Source organism: Lepisosteus platostomus, chromosome 11, assembly GCF_059453375.1.
Source record: "Lepisosteus platostomus isolate fLepPlt1 chromosome 11, fLepPlt1.hap1, whole genome shotgun sequence".
NCBI lineage: Eukaryota > Metazoa > Chordata > Actinopteri > Semionotiformes > Lepisosteidae > Lepisosteus > Lepisosteus platostomus.
In genome coordinates, this window is record NC_142621.1 from 2142297 (window position 1) to 2159767 (window position 17471).

The window sequence follows — 17471 nt, forward strand, 5'->3', positions numbered from 1 at the left end:
GGGCTCTTTTCACACACTGCGCAGGCTGTGGTTTCAACTGGTGAGAAAACTCAGTGAAACTGCCAACCTCACTTGTTTCCTGTGACCAGCTAGTCACAGTTATACACCACTTTTACACTGTTTCGGAAACAGCCAACCAAGTCACAAAGAAGGGCATCTAGTACCACCATCTGCAGCGAGTCCCTAAGTAAACTATGCACGATTCTCCAATCGTGGAAGAAAAACCAAAATCCTTCGCATGACTTCGACCTGGAGAACCTTCCTGCAGATGGAAACTCTGGTACCGATGGAGCTTCAGTAACTCACTGCAATGAATCCGCACTGGCACTCGCCCTGAGCTCCCTCAGTTTCAGTCATGCTCTGCTTTTCTCTCGCTCCTCGTTACAGGACACAGCAGAAAGCTCTCATAACTGAATCCTTCCGTTAAGTGTTCGGGATACCAGGCCACAGATCTATGGCAAGATAAACACATTAGTACCAAATGCATAACCAAGTAAACGGATTCTAAATGCAGATGCCTATCTGAACAGCTGACGCTCGTAAGGGGTGTTGGATTCAAGTTACAAGCTCAGGGAATGAAAAAGAGAGGCAGGGCAGCACAGCGCACTCCTGTAAGCTTGGGTTGATTCTGTTACTGTTTGCACTCTCGTAAATTGAAATTGAGTGCTGGCCTTTAACTGGCTGGACACTGTGTACTTTTCTCAAGGATGCCAAGTGAGTAAAGCAGACCCAGCTGAGGTTGCGACCACAATAGTGCGGATATAAAATGCAGCAAGTGTCACGTACCTGTTTGTGCCAACCCTCACTCTGTATAAAACTGTAGCACAGGCTGAGATGGCTACAGGTTACAAAAGACGTGATAATGACCAAAAACACGGCAGGGATTCCACTCTCTGATGCAGTCTCCACAACGTGTATTAGTATTGGCCAAATTTCAACTAACTCTTGGAGCTTGAATGTGAAATCTCACTGGGAGCTTGAGAACTAACTTTTTTAGGTCTTTCTGAAGGCAAAAAAGGTGTCAAGTAAAGAGATTAGACTACAGACATCAGGCAACGACAACAACGTACTGCTGCCTGCGACGGATGTAACAGCACACAAACAGCCACGGAAACTTCCTGCAGGTTCCAAGTTCAGATTTATTTTCCCCCATTTCCGAGGCTGTGTTTTTGTTCGGAAACCTGCCGTTTTCCAGGAGCGGGCCTCATCCCGGAGAGACCAGCAGGCGTTTCCGAGAGGAGCGTCCGGAGAGGCGGTTGAGCTCTTCGGTTCGAGCTGGCCGGACCGGAATGCTCGTCGCCGTCACCGGACCCCAGAGCGAGTCCGCGGGCCCGGCCGCACTCGGGGGGAAGTGGCGGTTTCCGGGGAGACGCGTGGGCACCGCTTGTTCACAGGCACAGGCGTTCGGAGGGGTCACGGCGCCGGCGGCTCCTCCGTCCCCAGGGGCAGGGCCGGTGCCTGCCTGGGGCCCCGGAGCGCGGGGGAGCGGCGGCCGGCGGCGTGGGCGCGGCGGTGGCGCGCCAGGCGGGACGCCTGGGCGAAGGCCGCGCCGCAGTCCGCGCACGCGTGAGGCCGCAGCCCCGAGTGCAGCGTCTGGTGCTCCAGCAGGTTGGAGGACTTGGTGAAGGACTTGGAGCACACGGGGCAGGCGAAGGGCCGCTCGCCGCGGTGCGTGCGCTGGTGCTCCGCCATGCGGCTTGGAACGGCGAAGGCCTTGCCGCAGTCCGGGCAGCGGAAGGGCCGCTCGCCCATGTGGGCGCGCTGGTGCCTCAGCAGCGACAGCGGCCGGTTGAAGGTCCGGCCGCACTCCGCGCAGGGGAAGGGCTTGTCGTTGTGGTGCACGTTGCGCTCGTGCTTGCGCAGGTCGGAGGAGCGCACGAAGGCCTTGGCGCAGGCCGCGCAGGCGTAGGGCCTCTCGCCCGTGTGCGTGCGCGCGTGCTTGCGGAAGTCGGAGGACCAGGTGTAGGCCTTGCCGCACTGGGGGCACTGGTAGGGCCGCTCGCCCGTGTGCAGGCGCCGGTGCTGCTGCAGGGTGCCCTGGTGCGAGTAGGCCTTGCCGCACAGCTCGCAGGTGTGCGGCTTCAGCCCGCGGTGCGTCCCCATGTGGCTCAGCAGGTTACCGGACTTCTTGAAGGCCCGGCCGCACTGCGGGCACGTGTGAGGCCGCTCCTCCCCCTCCCTCCTGCAGCCCAGCGGGCCCGGCTCGGGGAACGACCCCTCCCCGCCGGACAGGGCGGCACCGGTCCGGCCCGCGCCCCTGGCCTCTCCTTCTTCCGCACCCTCCTCCTCACCCAGCTCGGTGCCCCGGGCCGAGAGAGCACCGAACCTCTCCGACAGGCTGCGGCTCGGCCCGCCCTCGGCGTCCGGGAGCTGCAGGCTGCCCTGCAGGCGTGGGCCGAGCCCCCCTGACGGCGGGCTGCTGGAGTCGGGGTCCGAGGGCAGACTGTAGTCACCTGCCACCCCGTCGGCATTGATGAAGGTGATCGTCGCGCCCGGCAAGTCGAGACCTTCCTCGGGGCCCTCGTCATCCTCCCGCAGGCTGCAGGCCGACGTCAAATCCACGGAAAACTTCAAGTCACCTTGGAGGCTAAAACATCTTCCTTGAGTCCGATGGGCCATGTTCCTTCACCAGGAGCTCCTGGGCGCTGCTAAATCAGGAAAGGGCTCCTCCGGGCAGACTGTCCACTTCTTCAGCACACCTGCACATTTCAAACACACATTGGGTTTCGCAAACAAGCAGGCACCTTTCTTCACCTAAATGTTTGAGTACGCGTGATCCTGAATGTACAAAAAAAATAATTATACTGGTGTTTCAAACGGAAAGGCAGCTATTAAGAGTGAGAACTATACAAAAATACTAAATTGTTTTATAGGGCACCATTAAAAGCAATACTCATTCACCCAAAATGTATATAAACAAAAATGTGTTCTAAATTTTATATTCCTACAGTTATGACTTTTTTTTATTGCAAACATCACCACACCTCCAGAGAAACCTTCAACCCAAACACACTTTTACAATAATGACATTCCTAACACATCGCCGCCAGTGGCAGCTTTTCCAAACCCCTTTTTAAATGATTATAGCTAGTTCCAGAATTAACAGTAATTGTACATAACACCTCAGTACATTGACCAATTCCTTACCTACCCTTCTGTATTCGAGCGTCAATGTTCTTACAATCGCAGCTTTCTTGCGTAAAGCACAGGTAAACACATTGCAATCGAGGCAACGAATCGTACTCTTACGCAAAAAAACAACAAACGCTTCCACTGCGCCTATTAAAATGAAAAACTTTTTCACGCCTTGTGGATGAAATTGTCGGGTCAGTTTCGGAGAACCCGCTGGCTTTCCGTTTATAGCTTTTGAACGGCCAACAGCGACAAGCTGGGCTGTTTGCACCCAGATCGGATGACTCCGAGCACACCTCACCTGTTCACCGTGCCTGCTGACGGGTCTCCAAAAACGCCAGGCGTCGGAATGCATTTAAAAACGCAGTTAAATTACCCCCCAGCAAAACATCGTTTAAAGATGAGATCCTTTATCACTATGCACTCCCTAACTAACGTTTCCTGTGTCAACTCATTTAAAGCACTTCTTAATAAAGTTACTTAAGTATCAGCAGGTTTGAATTACGTCTCACATTACCGTTGTATTTTATATGCATAACAGCGGCTTTAGTTGTGTAGACCAGGATTTATAGGGTTGGAAAACAACCCTCAACATCGCCAGCAGCAGCACGGGTGCCACACGACTGAGTTGAACGAGCGTCTGCAAAGCTGTCGTTTCTACCTACACGGCGTCTTGCCTGGAGAGCCCTGGTCCGCAGGCAGACACCAGCTCACCGTTCTGTCAGTCAGGGAGAGGGTACGAGCTGGCTCGTCCGCAGCAAGCAAGCATCATGAACTGCAAGCAGGGAGCTGCGTCAGCAGGCGTAGGCTGCAAAGGAACAGGTAACAGGTTTATTCCTGCTGAAAAAAAGAGGAGAAAAGAACGTTTCGGCTGTGGAGCCTTCTTCTTGACACCTGAAGAAGGCTCCACAGCGAATACGTCGTTTCCTTTCTTTTCAGCACGGAATAAACCTGTATATTTTTCCTTTAACTTCGTCTTTCCTGAAGCCCTTTATCGACGCCATTAGGAAAATACATCGAGAAAAAAAAAACGTTGAAGTGACCTGGGATGTCTTACTTGTTTAAATCCCCGACTACAGCTTCCGTTTTTAGTTTACTGATGCTTACCTGTGCTTTTTCCAGGTGTACCTTTATACACACTGTAGGTTCAACCGCTTTGGCACCTTTGTAATTACAGCCAGTTCTCGCACGTTGGACCGGACGCCCTGCGTGTTTTTCCACAGGTGACGCAGGCTGCGGTTTCTCTCGAGTGCTACTACTGTCCATAGGGCAGCAATTTAACCGTCCCCGCTGTCCTCCGCCGCTTTAATTGATAAAATTGAGAGAAGTAGCTCGCTTGCTTGTCTTACGCACTAAAGGACTTGACCTCACCTTTACAATAACCGCTTCCTTGTTTGACATTTTAAGATAGCGTGCTCTACAGCTGCTGTCTTTGCGTCGATCAAGACATTTTGACAACCAACCTACCGTGTCGGCGTGTTTACGCGCTCGGCGGCCCGTGTGAGACGGGCTGAGCTGTACTGGGCTCGCTGCTCGCTGCGAGAGGGACAGGCTGTGAGCTGGGCAGAGCCGTCAGAAGACTCTCCACCCCGGGCACACGATCCGGCCACTGGACACGTCCCGACGCTCCGCGAACGCAGGGGATCGGATGTCCAAACGCGAGACGACCCCTCCCCCGCGGCGCAGGCCCTGGAATCCGACGGCACATCGAGTAATTTGCGGTACCGCGCTGGGGGGGAACAAAACATTTTTTAAATCTGTCGGTAGATTTGACCGAGATGAATTTAAAATAACCCGCCGCCGCAACGCGACGCCTCACTTCCTTTCAGAAGTCGTTTGCGTTGTCTCTACAACCCGAACAGAGGCTCGGAGGACAGGAGGGAGGACGAATATTTATTCATCTTCATCTCACGTCTTCCGTTCTCATTTTGCAAGGAAAAACTTCGACGGACACAAAACCTCTTAAGATAACAACACCGTACACTTATGTAAACGCCGTTACATTTCCTCTAGAAACGCGGACTTTGAAATCATTCAAATAAAAAAAATGCGATGAACACCCATTCTCGTCGGTCCTAAAGTAATACATGAATGCATTTTCAAAATATCGCGCCCACGCCTTTAAAATATTTAGCACTGCGGAACCGAAAGGTGGATATAGGTACAGCCCACTGGAGAAAGATCACAACCAGTGAAGACATTTAATACGCATTGAGCGTCACAAGAATCATCACTCTGTGCATGCATAGTTCTTAGAGAAATGAGAAATGTGAACATTTATATGGATTAACTGATTTCAGCGTCATTTTTAATAATTGATGATCCCCGACTCATTCGATTACACGTGTTCGAACTTCTACAGTGTGCTAGATCGCCACATGAGCGAGAGGGGTGATCTGGCACAGGGGGGTGAGGGGGTTTAACCCGCTGGACGCCGCGCAGTGAAACTCAACGTGCAGTAACGGAGAAGAGCCCATATACCTCACGTAACCAAGAAACCGGCACCTTCGCGCCATCGGCCAGGTGGTCTCAGGCGCCCTCCGGACCCTCCAGGTCCTCTGTAGAGAGGAGCTCAGGGCTTGTGCAGAGCCCCTGTCGCGCTAATTGCCCTGAACAACAGACCAGTCGGTCCCGGAGCTGCTCGACTCTGTGGACAATTTTCCCATCCTCGTCAATAACGTCAGTGCGCCTGCCACGTTCTCCTTTTACCGATGAGACCGTAGCGAATCTGTTCGTAGTTAAGGTGCAAATAATAATAATAAACTTTATTTTATATAGCGCCTTTAAAGGTGGCTTCTCAAACCGCTTTACAGGATGACAATAACAAATAATACAAATCCTAATGTATTAATCCATTATCTTAATATCATAATTACGTGATTAGGATTCTGCGGTCGCTCAAAACGAACCGTAAAGCCTAAATCAGACGTGGGCAGCGCAGGTGCCGTACCAGTGGCAGGGACAGACGTGCTGCTGTGGTGGTGGGGGTTCTCACCTGTCTGTGCTCGCCGGAGGGGCACTGGAGCCCCGAGCGGACAGCGACACCTGTCGGTCCTTAAGAGAAGCCACAGTAAGGAGCTGCATGGCGTGCGCAGGCCGCAAAGAGGACGTTTTATTCCACGCCGAAAGGAAAAGAAAAGAGACGCAAAGTCTCGGCCGCGGAGCCTTCTTCAAGCGACACCTGCTAGAATAGTATGACGGACCGAAAGCAGCAGAACTTTAGTATAGCCGATCGTGCGTAGGCTCACGGTGCTACGACAACTTGTGACTGTGAATGTTACATTACAGAAATAATCTTAATTAGAAACGCGCTTCAAAGACGTACACACACAGCAAAACACTCATAAGACGGGAACTCCAGTTCTCGCCCAGAGCTTTTAGCAGCTGAAAAGCACAATTCCGCTACACTAGGTGGCTCCGTCTGCAGACTTATTAAACCTCTGTGGTACAGGATCGGCTTTTATAGCAACGATGCCAAATCAGAGCAGCGTTTATTAACCAACACTGCGAGGATGAAACCGCAGATGGTCGGATTGATTTAGCCCAGCTGGTAGACGGTTGTGTCCTTTTTTAAAGTTATTACTGCCACTCTGTATGTATCGTACCTTACTGAAAGGTGATTTTGTGCATTTTTAATCCTAAAGTTGCCCAATGCTAAGAAGATGGGTTCTTTCTCCAATGCCGGTTTAGAGACGCTGGTTGACCCAGCGAGCGCGTCTTTGGACGTGAACCGGAGCTCCACGCGAACATACAGACTAGAACCACAGAAAATCATCTCTTCTGCATCCATTGGTAGGTAGGTCCCCTTTTCAGCACCTAAAGGCCCCTGGGGAGAAAAGGGCCACACTTTTTCTCAACCATCGGTCACTGGAGGTGGAGGTGATGAGATCAGCATGTTTAAAATGTACGTTTATATAGTTTTCTGACAAGCTTAAGTGTTTTTTGGGCAAGGAGCAGGTCTGTAGAAACAGCGTGATTAAAACACTTGTCATAAACGCATTTCTCTGTGCGTTTAAAGAGGAACGTTATGCTAAAATAAATACACTTGAATATATATTTCAAGTGTAAATGTACTAGTACATTATGGGTCTAAATGATCATTTAACTATCTGTATTAATGTTTAAGAAAATTATTAACTGCTAATATAGTGGTATAAAAATATTGATTAATATTAATAAAGTGGAAAGTCCCTGCCTATGTAGCACTCCTGACTCAATCTAATCTAGTTTCTGCCTACTCCTTTGCAGTAGAAAGGCCGGAGTCCGGGTCCTGGAGCAGTTTTCACCGTCACCGCTAGGTGGAGACAAAATACCATTCTTCCATCGGGCCTACCTTACTCTCCCATACTACACAACCCAATTAACAGGTTTATGGGGAAATAGCTGTAATTGCCAAGGAACAATTGCCTTCTGGTTAATTGGAGTCAGATGTCTATAATGTGACAAACCGAGGCTAGTGAAATTGACCCCCCCCCCCAGATAACAGGATAGATTATTCTTGTAGGTCCTAATCAAAATTAACAGTACCAATTGTACATGTTTAGTTAAAAAATGACTGCCCTACAGAGTTTGGGACGTTTCGCCTTTTCAGAGTGGTGAATCACACATACCCGGGCACTGGTACATTTCGCAACACGATTGACATTCGGATGCAGTGCTGCCCTGCGTCACTCTCCAGGGGGTGTATTGGGAAGGAACACTGCTGTAGCTCCTGCTCTTGCAAAGCCTTCATAATGTCTGCCTTCAATTTGTATAGAGTATCCTTCCGTGTCCCTCTGGAAAGGGGTATGCAAGCATATTCCATTTCATACCCACCATTGCTTGGCTTGAAGGTTTGGATGTATCAACTTACACAGACAGAAAGCCCTTCACACCTGTCCATTCCTCACCATCAGCAGGCTGACCTTCACTGTAACTGCACAAACAGCCCCCCAAGAGCATACCGTCTAAACCTGGACCTGCTGGGTCTGAAGGTCACATCGCGAGGCAGACCTGCACGTCATCTTTAAATGGCTGCCTCGCACCCTGTCTGGTGGGAGGCTGTGCAGGGGAACAGGCTGTGTGCGCGCATGAGGCTCGTTGGAACAGCTGAAAGATGGAGAGAGAGAGACAGAGAGGGCAATTGTTCAATTGGCTGAGAGAAGAATTAATACCTGGATGGGCTCTCTTCCAATCAGAGATATTTGCTCCTGGGGCACTTTATCAAAAGTCAGAAATTGTCTCGTCACACGAAACAACACTCTTGATTTGGAAACAGGACTCAGAATCCACAGTGTGTATTGGAAAAGGAGCTAGACTGGTTCTCTCTCTTTGTGCAAGGGAAGCTATTCTGGGTCTGTGAGAAAGTATTGGGTCAGATGTATATCCTCTTATCTGTAGCTTCAAAGTCTTAGCTAGACTCGTTTTCTCCACAACCAGTTTTGCACAAATGACCCATCAGCCCATTCTGAAGTCAATGTCTTTTGTTACTAAGTAAGGAAATACTACATTTAGACCACAGCGCTTGCAAATAAGAGGAGGTCATTAGGGCCACATAACTTGTTTGGTAATGAATGGTCACTAGATCTGAGGATCAATACCACACTCCAAAAATCACAGAATTGCAACACTCGTCGACATCACCTACAAGTCTCTTTGCGCGCGATCCGGTTTCCTGCTCGAAAAGGACATCCTTCTCCAGTCTCACTGCCACACAGCGCGTCTCCGTCTCCGGCCATCGTCCGCCCATCACTGCAAAAACAGAAGTTAAGGCCCCAGCCGCGCTCTGGCTGCCAATGTACTCAATCTAATATAACCCACATAGTCTGGCACAATCCACTGTGCCTTCAGCTTAATAGGGCTTACAAAAGGCACACAAAAACACTCCCGTTTCATGAGGCGTGAAGAGGTGGACTCTGGGAGGCTAGGGCGGGGAACAGCAGCACACAGACCAGCCTGTGTCTCGGATATTACTGCATGACCTCTCTCGAAGCCCTGTCCGCCGGCCCGGACGCCGTCACCCAGAGGCCTCTGGTGGGGGAGTGCAGCGGGTCCCCCCGCCTGGTGGCGAGATCGGGGCGGAAACACGCACATGCACCCCGTTTTCTACGGGGAAGTGGGGGGAACCGGGCTGAGGGCGGACACTTACTGCACCCCAGTATGAACCGTAACCACCTACTCCCGACTTTCCCAGCTCGTCTCTAACCGGTTCTATTTCTTCCGACCCCGTTTCTACATGCGGCAGCAAGCCGGTGTTTATCGGTAGTTCTCTTTAATCTGTCGCCTATTTCTACAGTCTACAGAATCTTTTTTTTTTAAATTGTTTTATTACTCGCACCACCTCACCTCAAAACGTACCAGAATACCACTCCTCCCAGAAGCAAGACAGACCCCCCTCTGCTGGTGTTGAGCGCATATATGCAGAAATCAGCCTGCAGACAGCTGAAGCCGATTCCTCTTTCCGACTTCGTGAGGAATTCAGGTCCACTCTAGCGGCTGACTCGTATGCCGCCCTCTAGTGGCCGAAACTAGTATTACACCCCAGATCCAGCTGCTCTGCTACAGACAGGTAAGACATTTGCTCTGAAACCTAGTACAGTGACTAACAGTACGCTTAAACCACGCCGCAACTGTTCTCCAAAAATATAAAAAAAACTATTACATAAGAAAGAACATCTTTCTTACACCCGAAGAAGGCTCCACAGCCGAAACGTTGTGTCTTCTTTCTTCTCTTTTCAGCACGGAATAAACCTGTTACTTGTTCCTTTGCAGCCTACACATGCTGACGCAGCTCCCCACCTGAACTAATAGGAATCTTTGTATTATTAATTCTAGTTTTCAATCAAGCTGTCATCAAAACACAAGTGTAGAGTGTTGGTGCTTAAGTTGTGTTCAGAGCCGTAGTACAGAAAAAGCAATCCTACAGTAATTATTCTAGAAATTAAGCACATTTTATGAAAAGGATTTTGTTTGCCTAAGTGGAATTCAGGAATGTTCCAAGAGAGGCAATGTTCTAACAGTGAGCCAAAGGAGAAGTTAAAGGAAGCGGACAAGAGGCTTATTTTCATCATTTAGACACAGGGAATTTCGGAGATTAGATCCGAGGTTATGAAACTTAATCTTTCATTCATTGTTACACCGCATTTTTGGACAGCAGCAGCTATGTGCATTAGGGGATTTGCTGGACGCATCGATTGCCAAAAATACTGCTCCCCCCCCCAACAAATAATCACCAGATCCTCAAATCTGCATCACACACACTTGTTCTATTATAGTTACTCAAACCAAGGCCGTATGTGTGTTTCGAGGAATTCTAAACCTGGGCTGTATTTCCCCCAGGTCCGGGGTGAAATGCTGTCTGGTGAAGGGTTTCCATCCATCTCTTTTCTGACCACTTCGTCCACTCCAGGGTTGCGGGCGAGCTGGAGTCTGTCCCAGCAAGCAATGGGAGCAAGGGACTGACCACTGCCCTAAGAACTGCACCAGTGTGCTGACCGCAGAGAGTTTCCAACAAAGAATAAACCATTTTACAGCCACCAGTGGCAGTACTGTTCTGTCATAAAAAAAAGTTAAAAAGTGAAACTGGGTCAGGATAGTACAGGAACAGGTCTGTTATTCGCTATCATTCGAAGATATCCTGATGCTAGACATCTCTTTCTCTTATCGGCTTTAAAACATCTATAATCATATTTATTGTTTTATGTCTGGAAAGTTACTAATATGGTTATTTGCTACTTTGTTTGACCATGGCACCAGTTCTCTGAGGGCAAGGGTCAGACTGACTTGTGATAAGCTGATAAACTCAAGAAAGAGCAGAGCAGGAGTCTGTCCTATGATTCACGTGAGGGCCACGAGGGTAAACATTACCTTTCTCCCTGCATGCCAGCAGTGTCTGCTGTCTGGAGTGACTAGACACCACGCACACTGCTGCCTTCAGAAGACAGGGGCTGACCAGTTCAGTCACTGATTACAGAGTGAGTGCGCTAAAAAAACAGTACTATGTAGTGAATTAAAAAAATAAGGAGTTGGTGAGCTCTGATTCCTTGATTAGTGGCCCTATGCTTTATTCCATTGGAAGGAATCTTGACATATAACAAATTGAATTATTTCATGTATGTAATATGTTAAGGGTGCATTTTGTTATTTTTATTGATAAAAGATGTTAAACGTCAGTAGACAACAAAGAAAAATAAAATTAAAATATTGATTGAACGAGCACACCCTCCCTACACTATGGCAAATAGGCGAATATGGTAACAGTCCTTCACATGACTTTAGGATAAATACACCTGTCTCTGTAAGGTCCCTCAGTCAGGTAGTATGGTTTTGAAAACAACTCAGGGATAAAGTTGTAGAATTGTTCAGATCAGGACAGGGGTATAAACACATTCCAGACACTCCATGTTGGAGGCAAACACACCAGCTGGTTTATGTTCTAGTCAAGTGCTCACAATAGATCCCTTAATTGACTTAATAATAGGATTAATCTGAATTGTTTGATTCTTTACAGCTCTCAAACATGTTGGGGTTTGCCTTTTAACTGCTGCATTTCCTAATTGAAATTAATTCCCAAACGTCTGAGCAGAAATAAAAACGGGCACATGTTCTAATCAAGCAACTTAGTAGTTCAATTATGGGTTCTATTAAGCAATTAAGCTTGGCTGGAGTGAAAACCAGCAAGTCTCCAGGATCAGGATTGGGAATCCCTGTCCTGGGCATCGGCCCTGTGAGCCCTGGTGTATTGGCGCTGTCTTAAACGGTTGAGATCTGGTGCTGTTTTCATGCCCCTCCTGGTCTTGGTCAGTCTTCTGTCAGGGCTGTAGGAACTCCTGTCCCCTGGAAACAGCTGCAGTCACCAGCGAAGAGGACAATGATCGCCCAGAAAGATTGGGACAGCAGGCTGACAAGATGAAGAGTCAACAGCGGTCATGCGTCACTAACCTTCTTATTTGTACCTGTTTAAGAGCTTTTTTTATGCCGATGAAGGCCATATTAAACAAAGTCTTTGTGTTTAAGGAGGACACCCAGTATTTACTGTGGCAGAGTAAGAGGGAGGAAATCAAACCTCATTTTTAATCCTGATGCAAGAAGAGATGAATGATGATTGAAGCGGGGCTGGTTTATCGCTCTTCCTGAATCCCGCGGGGCTGTCACGGTTGCCAGGCGATCCCTGTTGATCGTGCCCGGCACGATCCAGCACATGAGCTTGTAGACAGAGCACCCGTCTTGTGACCTTTGTGGCAGCTGCGGGCAGCATTTTCTCAGAGGACCCATTGCCAACTGGATCATTTCTGGACTTGCGATCATTTGTATCTGTGAAAATACCTGAGGGTGAACGGTACAGTATCTGTGCAGGGCCACATGGATCGCATGGAGAGAAGTGGAAGGAGAGAATGTAAACACATTAGATGCAGATGAAATATGTGTCTTCTCCCCTTCATTAGCCCTTTGTGCAAATTGAGAGTGTATTAACAGGCCTGTCATTAAGCAATGGAATGAGTAAGCATGCAGACTTGCCTTATCTGGCTGAAGGACTTCCTCAGCACTTTCACCAGTCGGTGCGGTACTCCTTTTCAATACTGCAGCACATTCCTGAGATTCTCCCGCAGGAGATGCATCAGATGGGAGCAACCCCCTGCGATGAACTCGGGAAAGCAACCAACAAAAACACCAGGAGTTCATTGAGGAAGGATGTCCCGCAGCTTGTGGACGTTGTGATTAAAACAACAAGGGATCTGATTTTGTTTTATGCTTCATGCTTTGAGCAACAGATGGTGCACAGATCTCTTTGGCCGTTGTGTTACCAAATAAAAGCTAATGGATGTTATGCAGTTTCTGCATACTGATTGCAAATACAGCTGGGCTCAATTTCAGCGAAATATCCTCTGTGCTTGATTATAGGGAAACTGACTAGTTTATTAATGTTGTTTTCTTACACTCGATGCAAAAGACACTAGCCAGTCGGGTAATGACGGAGATATGTAAAATCATTATAAAGTCTGTATAAAGTCATTGCAAAGTCTATGTAAAGTCTATGTAAAGCAATGCCAAGGGGTCCAGTGACTGAGACTCAGTGGGAGCTGCAGAACAAAAGCACTCAGCTTTCAGAGTAAGTGGGAGTTTTAGATTTGGAGATTAATGCCTTACAAAAAAACTCTAATTCTCAAAACTGGTCTTGGAATACCAATTGATCACGACAAAGGTTTCTTCTTACAACTGTACAGCTTCTCTCTTTCTGAGCTGAACACTTGCTGAATTGCTGCCTTTGCTGGGCAGTCCTGCTTTCATCTCTGTATAAATGCCTTTAGAGTTTGGGAGCAAAAATGCTTGACGATCATTATTGAGAAAATGCATCAACATCAGTGTTGTACCCAGTTCTTTGTAAAAGTGAAAACAAAACAATTGCCATTATCTTTCTTCCAGAGCAAGCTCAAGTGTGTTAAATACAGATGGTTAAATTGTGCACCAACACTCATATAGAGCTTGTTTTTCAAGGATATTACAAAAATAATTATTTTTGCATGGAAAGCTACAGTATTTATCTCGGCATTCAATGATTCAATGACTCACTGAAGTGTTTTTTCCCAAAAACAACTTACTGATGTGCTTTTCCAGAGCAGTGAAGCCCAACGCTGAAAATATTTCGCTAACACTTTCAATCAGTAGTGATGGCCGTTTTGGGGAATGTCTCTTGGCTACAGAAACTGTATACAGTACACAGGCAAGGGCCGAATTGTGCACAGCCACTATCAGCTATTAGTCCAGTCCTGGCTCCCAAATAACTGTCGAGGAGGAGGTGGCAAATCTATATGAAACTTACCAGGTCACATAGAACATGGTCCCTGATTTTGGAAAGGAAGAAGGCACGCACAACCTATTTTTCTGCAAAATGGTAACCAATTGCAGTCTATCCCAGATCTGTAATGCTGTCTTCTCTCTATATGATTTTAGCTCATGCTTTTTAAGACGTTTTTTAGAAGTGCCATTGCTCTCTTAAACTCTGATGTACCAGCCCTGTATTATTCGGAGCACTGTATTAATATATCTGCATATATGTCACACTTGAGCCTAATGTTTTTTTGTGCATTATTGTATGTTATTGGTATTTACACTGCATTGATTGTATTTTGTAAAATGTACTCGGTATATACAGTTATTATTGTTGTCTCGGGAAAGCCAAAAAAAAATTCCAAAAAGGTGGACAATAAAGGAGATTGTGATTCTGTTTCAGATTCTGAGAATCCGATTCTTTAAAAAAAAACATCTTGCTTTGTGCTATTCCCGATTATGTATTTGATCTTCGTCCCAATAAATAACCTTTAGGCCGAATTCTGAATGTATCTTCAGTTAAAGCTAAGAAGAAAATACATTTCATGTCCTACATCACTTGTGCAGTGCATTGGAAGTGAGCAAGTGTGTTGTACATTTCCACCTGGCTGTGGTTATGCTGCTTGAGCGCGAGACCTGTTTGTAACTTGGATAGTCAGAATTTTCCTTTTCAGGAACATTTAACTTTCCATGTGGTGCGTGCAGGAGGCCTTATTGACACAGTGTGGTATTTGATCAGATACTGAACGTACTGTACAAATCACCGTCGTCATTGTCTTGTCGGTGGATTGGACAGGATGGTAAACAAAGTGCAGTACCTGTTTTCTGTCAGCAGGGGGAGCCTTGGGCTGCAGAACTGCTTCAGTGAGAAAACAAAAGTAAATGCAGGCACAGCAAAGCACATTCACAACACTGAGCAAAGACACTGTGTACCCAATATCATATTGCATCTCAGCTCCTTACATGACTTGCAAAAGCTCAGGCTCGCCAAGTCTTGACTTAATTCCTTTCAGCTGTGCTCTTATACTGTACTTGAATATCGTGGTCACATTGACTCACTGATGCCCAGCAATGCGTAACAAGCTGCAACATTCCTTTCAGCCCCTCAGAATGGCAGCAGGTCCTGTCCACAGCCGGGCAGATTATGGCTCAATTCATAGCTGTGATTCAGATGACTTTGTATTCATAATCAAAGGGATCAGGGGTCTGGTCTTGAGCACCGGACTTCCACACGATGCCAAAAATGTCTCTCTTTTGTGAAATAAAAAAAAAAAGCTCTGGCTCTTTGGCTAATAGGGCAGCTCTGTGCTGTCCGCAGCTGTGAAGTGTGAATTTATTTGTTCACAGCACAGAATCGGTTTTATATGTCCTCACTGGCTTGCAAAAAAAAATATTCCCCCCAATTCAGAATGCGGGCCGCAGCACAGGAGAAGCTCTCTGGACACATAATTAAAAATGTGACAAGATGAGCCCTGATACAATTTTAGAGGTCCATCATTTTCTAGGTTCTGGGCTTGTCGCTCCTTCTGTCTGGATTTTGCACGCTCACCCCAGTTTTGGGCGCTCCCCAGTTTCCTCTGGCATCCAGAGACAGGCTTGCCCCTACAGCCGGGCCCTCTGCTTCCGGGCTCAGATCCGACCTGCCTTCCTAGGGGTAGGTGACTTCCCGATGATGGATGGACAGAACGCTAGGATTCCCAGCTGTTTCGTTTATTCCGGTCAAGATCCAGTGGAACCGGCTGGGAAGCGCAGGGCTACACGGCCGCACACGCAGTTGCCCTGACCCAGACGAGCCCCCTGGTCACATTTATGGGTCTGCTGTCGCTCCTTCGTGCTGAGTCGACAGCACCTGCCAATGGGAGACTCTGAAAAAAGGGGAAAAAAAACTGAAAAAAGCAGCAAATCAAAGCAGAGTGTGCTATGATATCATTAGACGTGGTACCGTTTACCACATCTTATTATACCTTGTTATTATTGTTGTAGATTACGTCAGTGATGTCTTAAGGAAGAACGAGTGCTTATACAGTAAGTACACATACTTCAGCTCTACATACGCACTTGAATGAGTATTTATTGAGTAACAGGTTGCAATGTGCACCACTGTCCTTCGAGCTGCCCCAGCCTGTACTGTACTGCCACCAGCGTGTCGGGCCGAGCCCAGCCAGCAGGCCAGGGGAGAGGTGCAGCCCAGACTGCTCAGCGCTGCTGATTTCTAGAGGCAGCTGTAGATATGAATCCCCTTGCCTTTCACTGAATGTGTTCGGTTAAAAATGAGCAAGCAAGCGTCGAGCACTTTGCTGCACTGGAAAAGAGCAGGGAGGGGGTTGAGTGCTTTGTGTTGTAAGACACTCGGAAGCCTAATGAAATTTCTGCATTCCTTCTGTCAGGGAGTTTTATTTCCTCAAACGCGCATCACTTACTTTAATAAGTGTTCAGCATGTACAAGACAGAATGCGTATAAAACATTTTATATCCCGAGCAGTGTTTGTAGGCAGTGAGCTTTGCTTCCCATCAGAGGCAGAAAGAACTGCTCCTGGGTTTTTCTCTCTTCACTTTGAAGACCAATTTCCCGAGAAGTTCGTCTTCCGATATAGTTCCTGAGTCACTCTCGCTGCGTGAAATGTTTTTCTGGGAGCGGAGCCATCCATTCGAGGAGACAGGTGTCGTATTGAGTAATCGCTGCAATTATGGTACAGACAAATAACGCTCAAAAAGTAACCTGATGTATTTACTACTAGGACAGAACTTAAAGGATCCAGACTGATCATTTCAAGGCTGAGTCAAATTTAACTATTTCGAAAGATTTGTTCAGGGGTTTAAATAGAAGTGTTGAGTGAGGTCACACCTGTTGAAATGTTATATACTGTGTATTTGCCACTGTGTACTGCAGGAGCTGAAGACAAACAAGTATCAGTATGCACGTCTACAGCTGGGAGAATGTTTAGTAATGTGTTGCTCCTGTGGTTTCCCTCGCCTTTGATCGATAATAGTGAAACCGTACACTCTTCCAATCCAAATACTCTGTTAAATAGAAAGAAAAGGGAAAACTTTACATTTTAATGACTTTCCCACAGTATTTCAAAAACAGAAAGGCAGAGGCTGGGAAGCGGGCTTCACTAACAAGGTTAGGATAAACAGAATCCCTGTATGTCCACTTCTGCGATTTGTCCCTTTGCCAAGAAGGGGAATAATCGCTCTTTATATCTGAGGGGCCAGGGGGACAACATTTGCATTGTCCAGTACAGCTGGAGCAGGTCTCTGGAGCGGACAGGGTGATGCGATTACACCATGTGGATCTCGTGTTGTGACATTACAGAACACTGCGGTTCAGCTGAGCGGGAACTGGACCGTCACAAACAAGCTGACTGGCAGCACATCCATCCTCACCCTCAATCTGAGAGCAGATTTCCTTGATTTGACAGTGTAAGCGAACCCCCTCTTTGCTTCTGGAACGTTTCGGCCTGTCCTCTATGTAAAGAGCCCAACTGTTTTATAGTTCAGGTGGGGAGCTGCGTCAGCATGCGTAGGCTGCA

The 17471-nt window shown here is 47.6% G+C and overlaps 1 protein-coding gene across 17 annotated transcripts in view; it reads right to left on the reverse strand.

Moving 5' to 3' along the window:
- Positions 1–1121: 1121 nt before the first annotated feature.
- Positions 1122–17471, reverse strand: part of znf648 (zinc finger protein 648) — a 46725-nt gene continuing 30375 nt past the window's right edge. For 6 of the 17 annotated variants that reach the window (XM_088597784.1, XM_088597785.1, XM_088597783.1 and 3 more), the window contains 8 exons: positions 12176–15803; positions 9796–12010; positions 8759–8862; positions 8076–8220; positions 6042–6316; positions 5614–5779; positions 4600–4861; positions 1122–2699 (listed from right to left, as the gene is read on the reverse strand). In XM_088597784.1, the coding sequence (XP_088453910.1) occupies positions 1414–2619 (1206 nt within the window). In that variant the 5' untranslated portion in view covers positions 2620–2699; positions 4600–4861; positions 5614–5779; ... (3 more) ...; positions 9796–12010; positions 12176–15803 and the 3' untranslated portion in view covers positions 1122–1413. The other 11 variants (XM_088597790.1, XM_088597793.1, XM_088597789.1 and 8 more) reach the window with 11 other exon arrangements.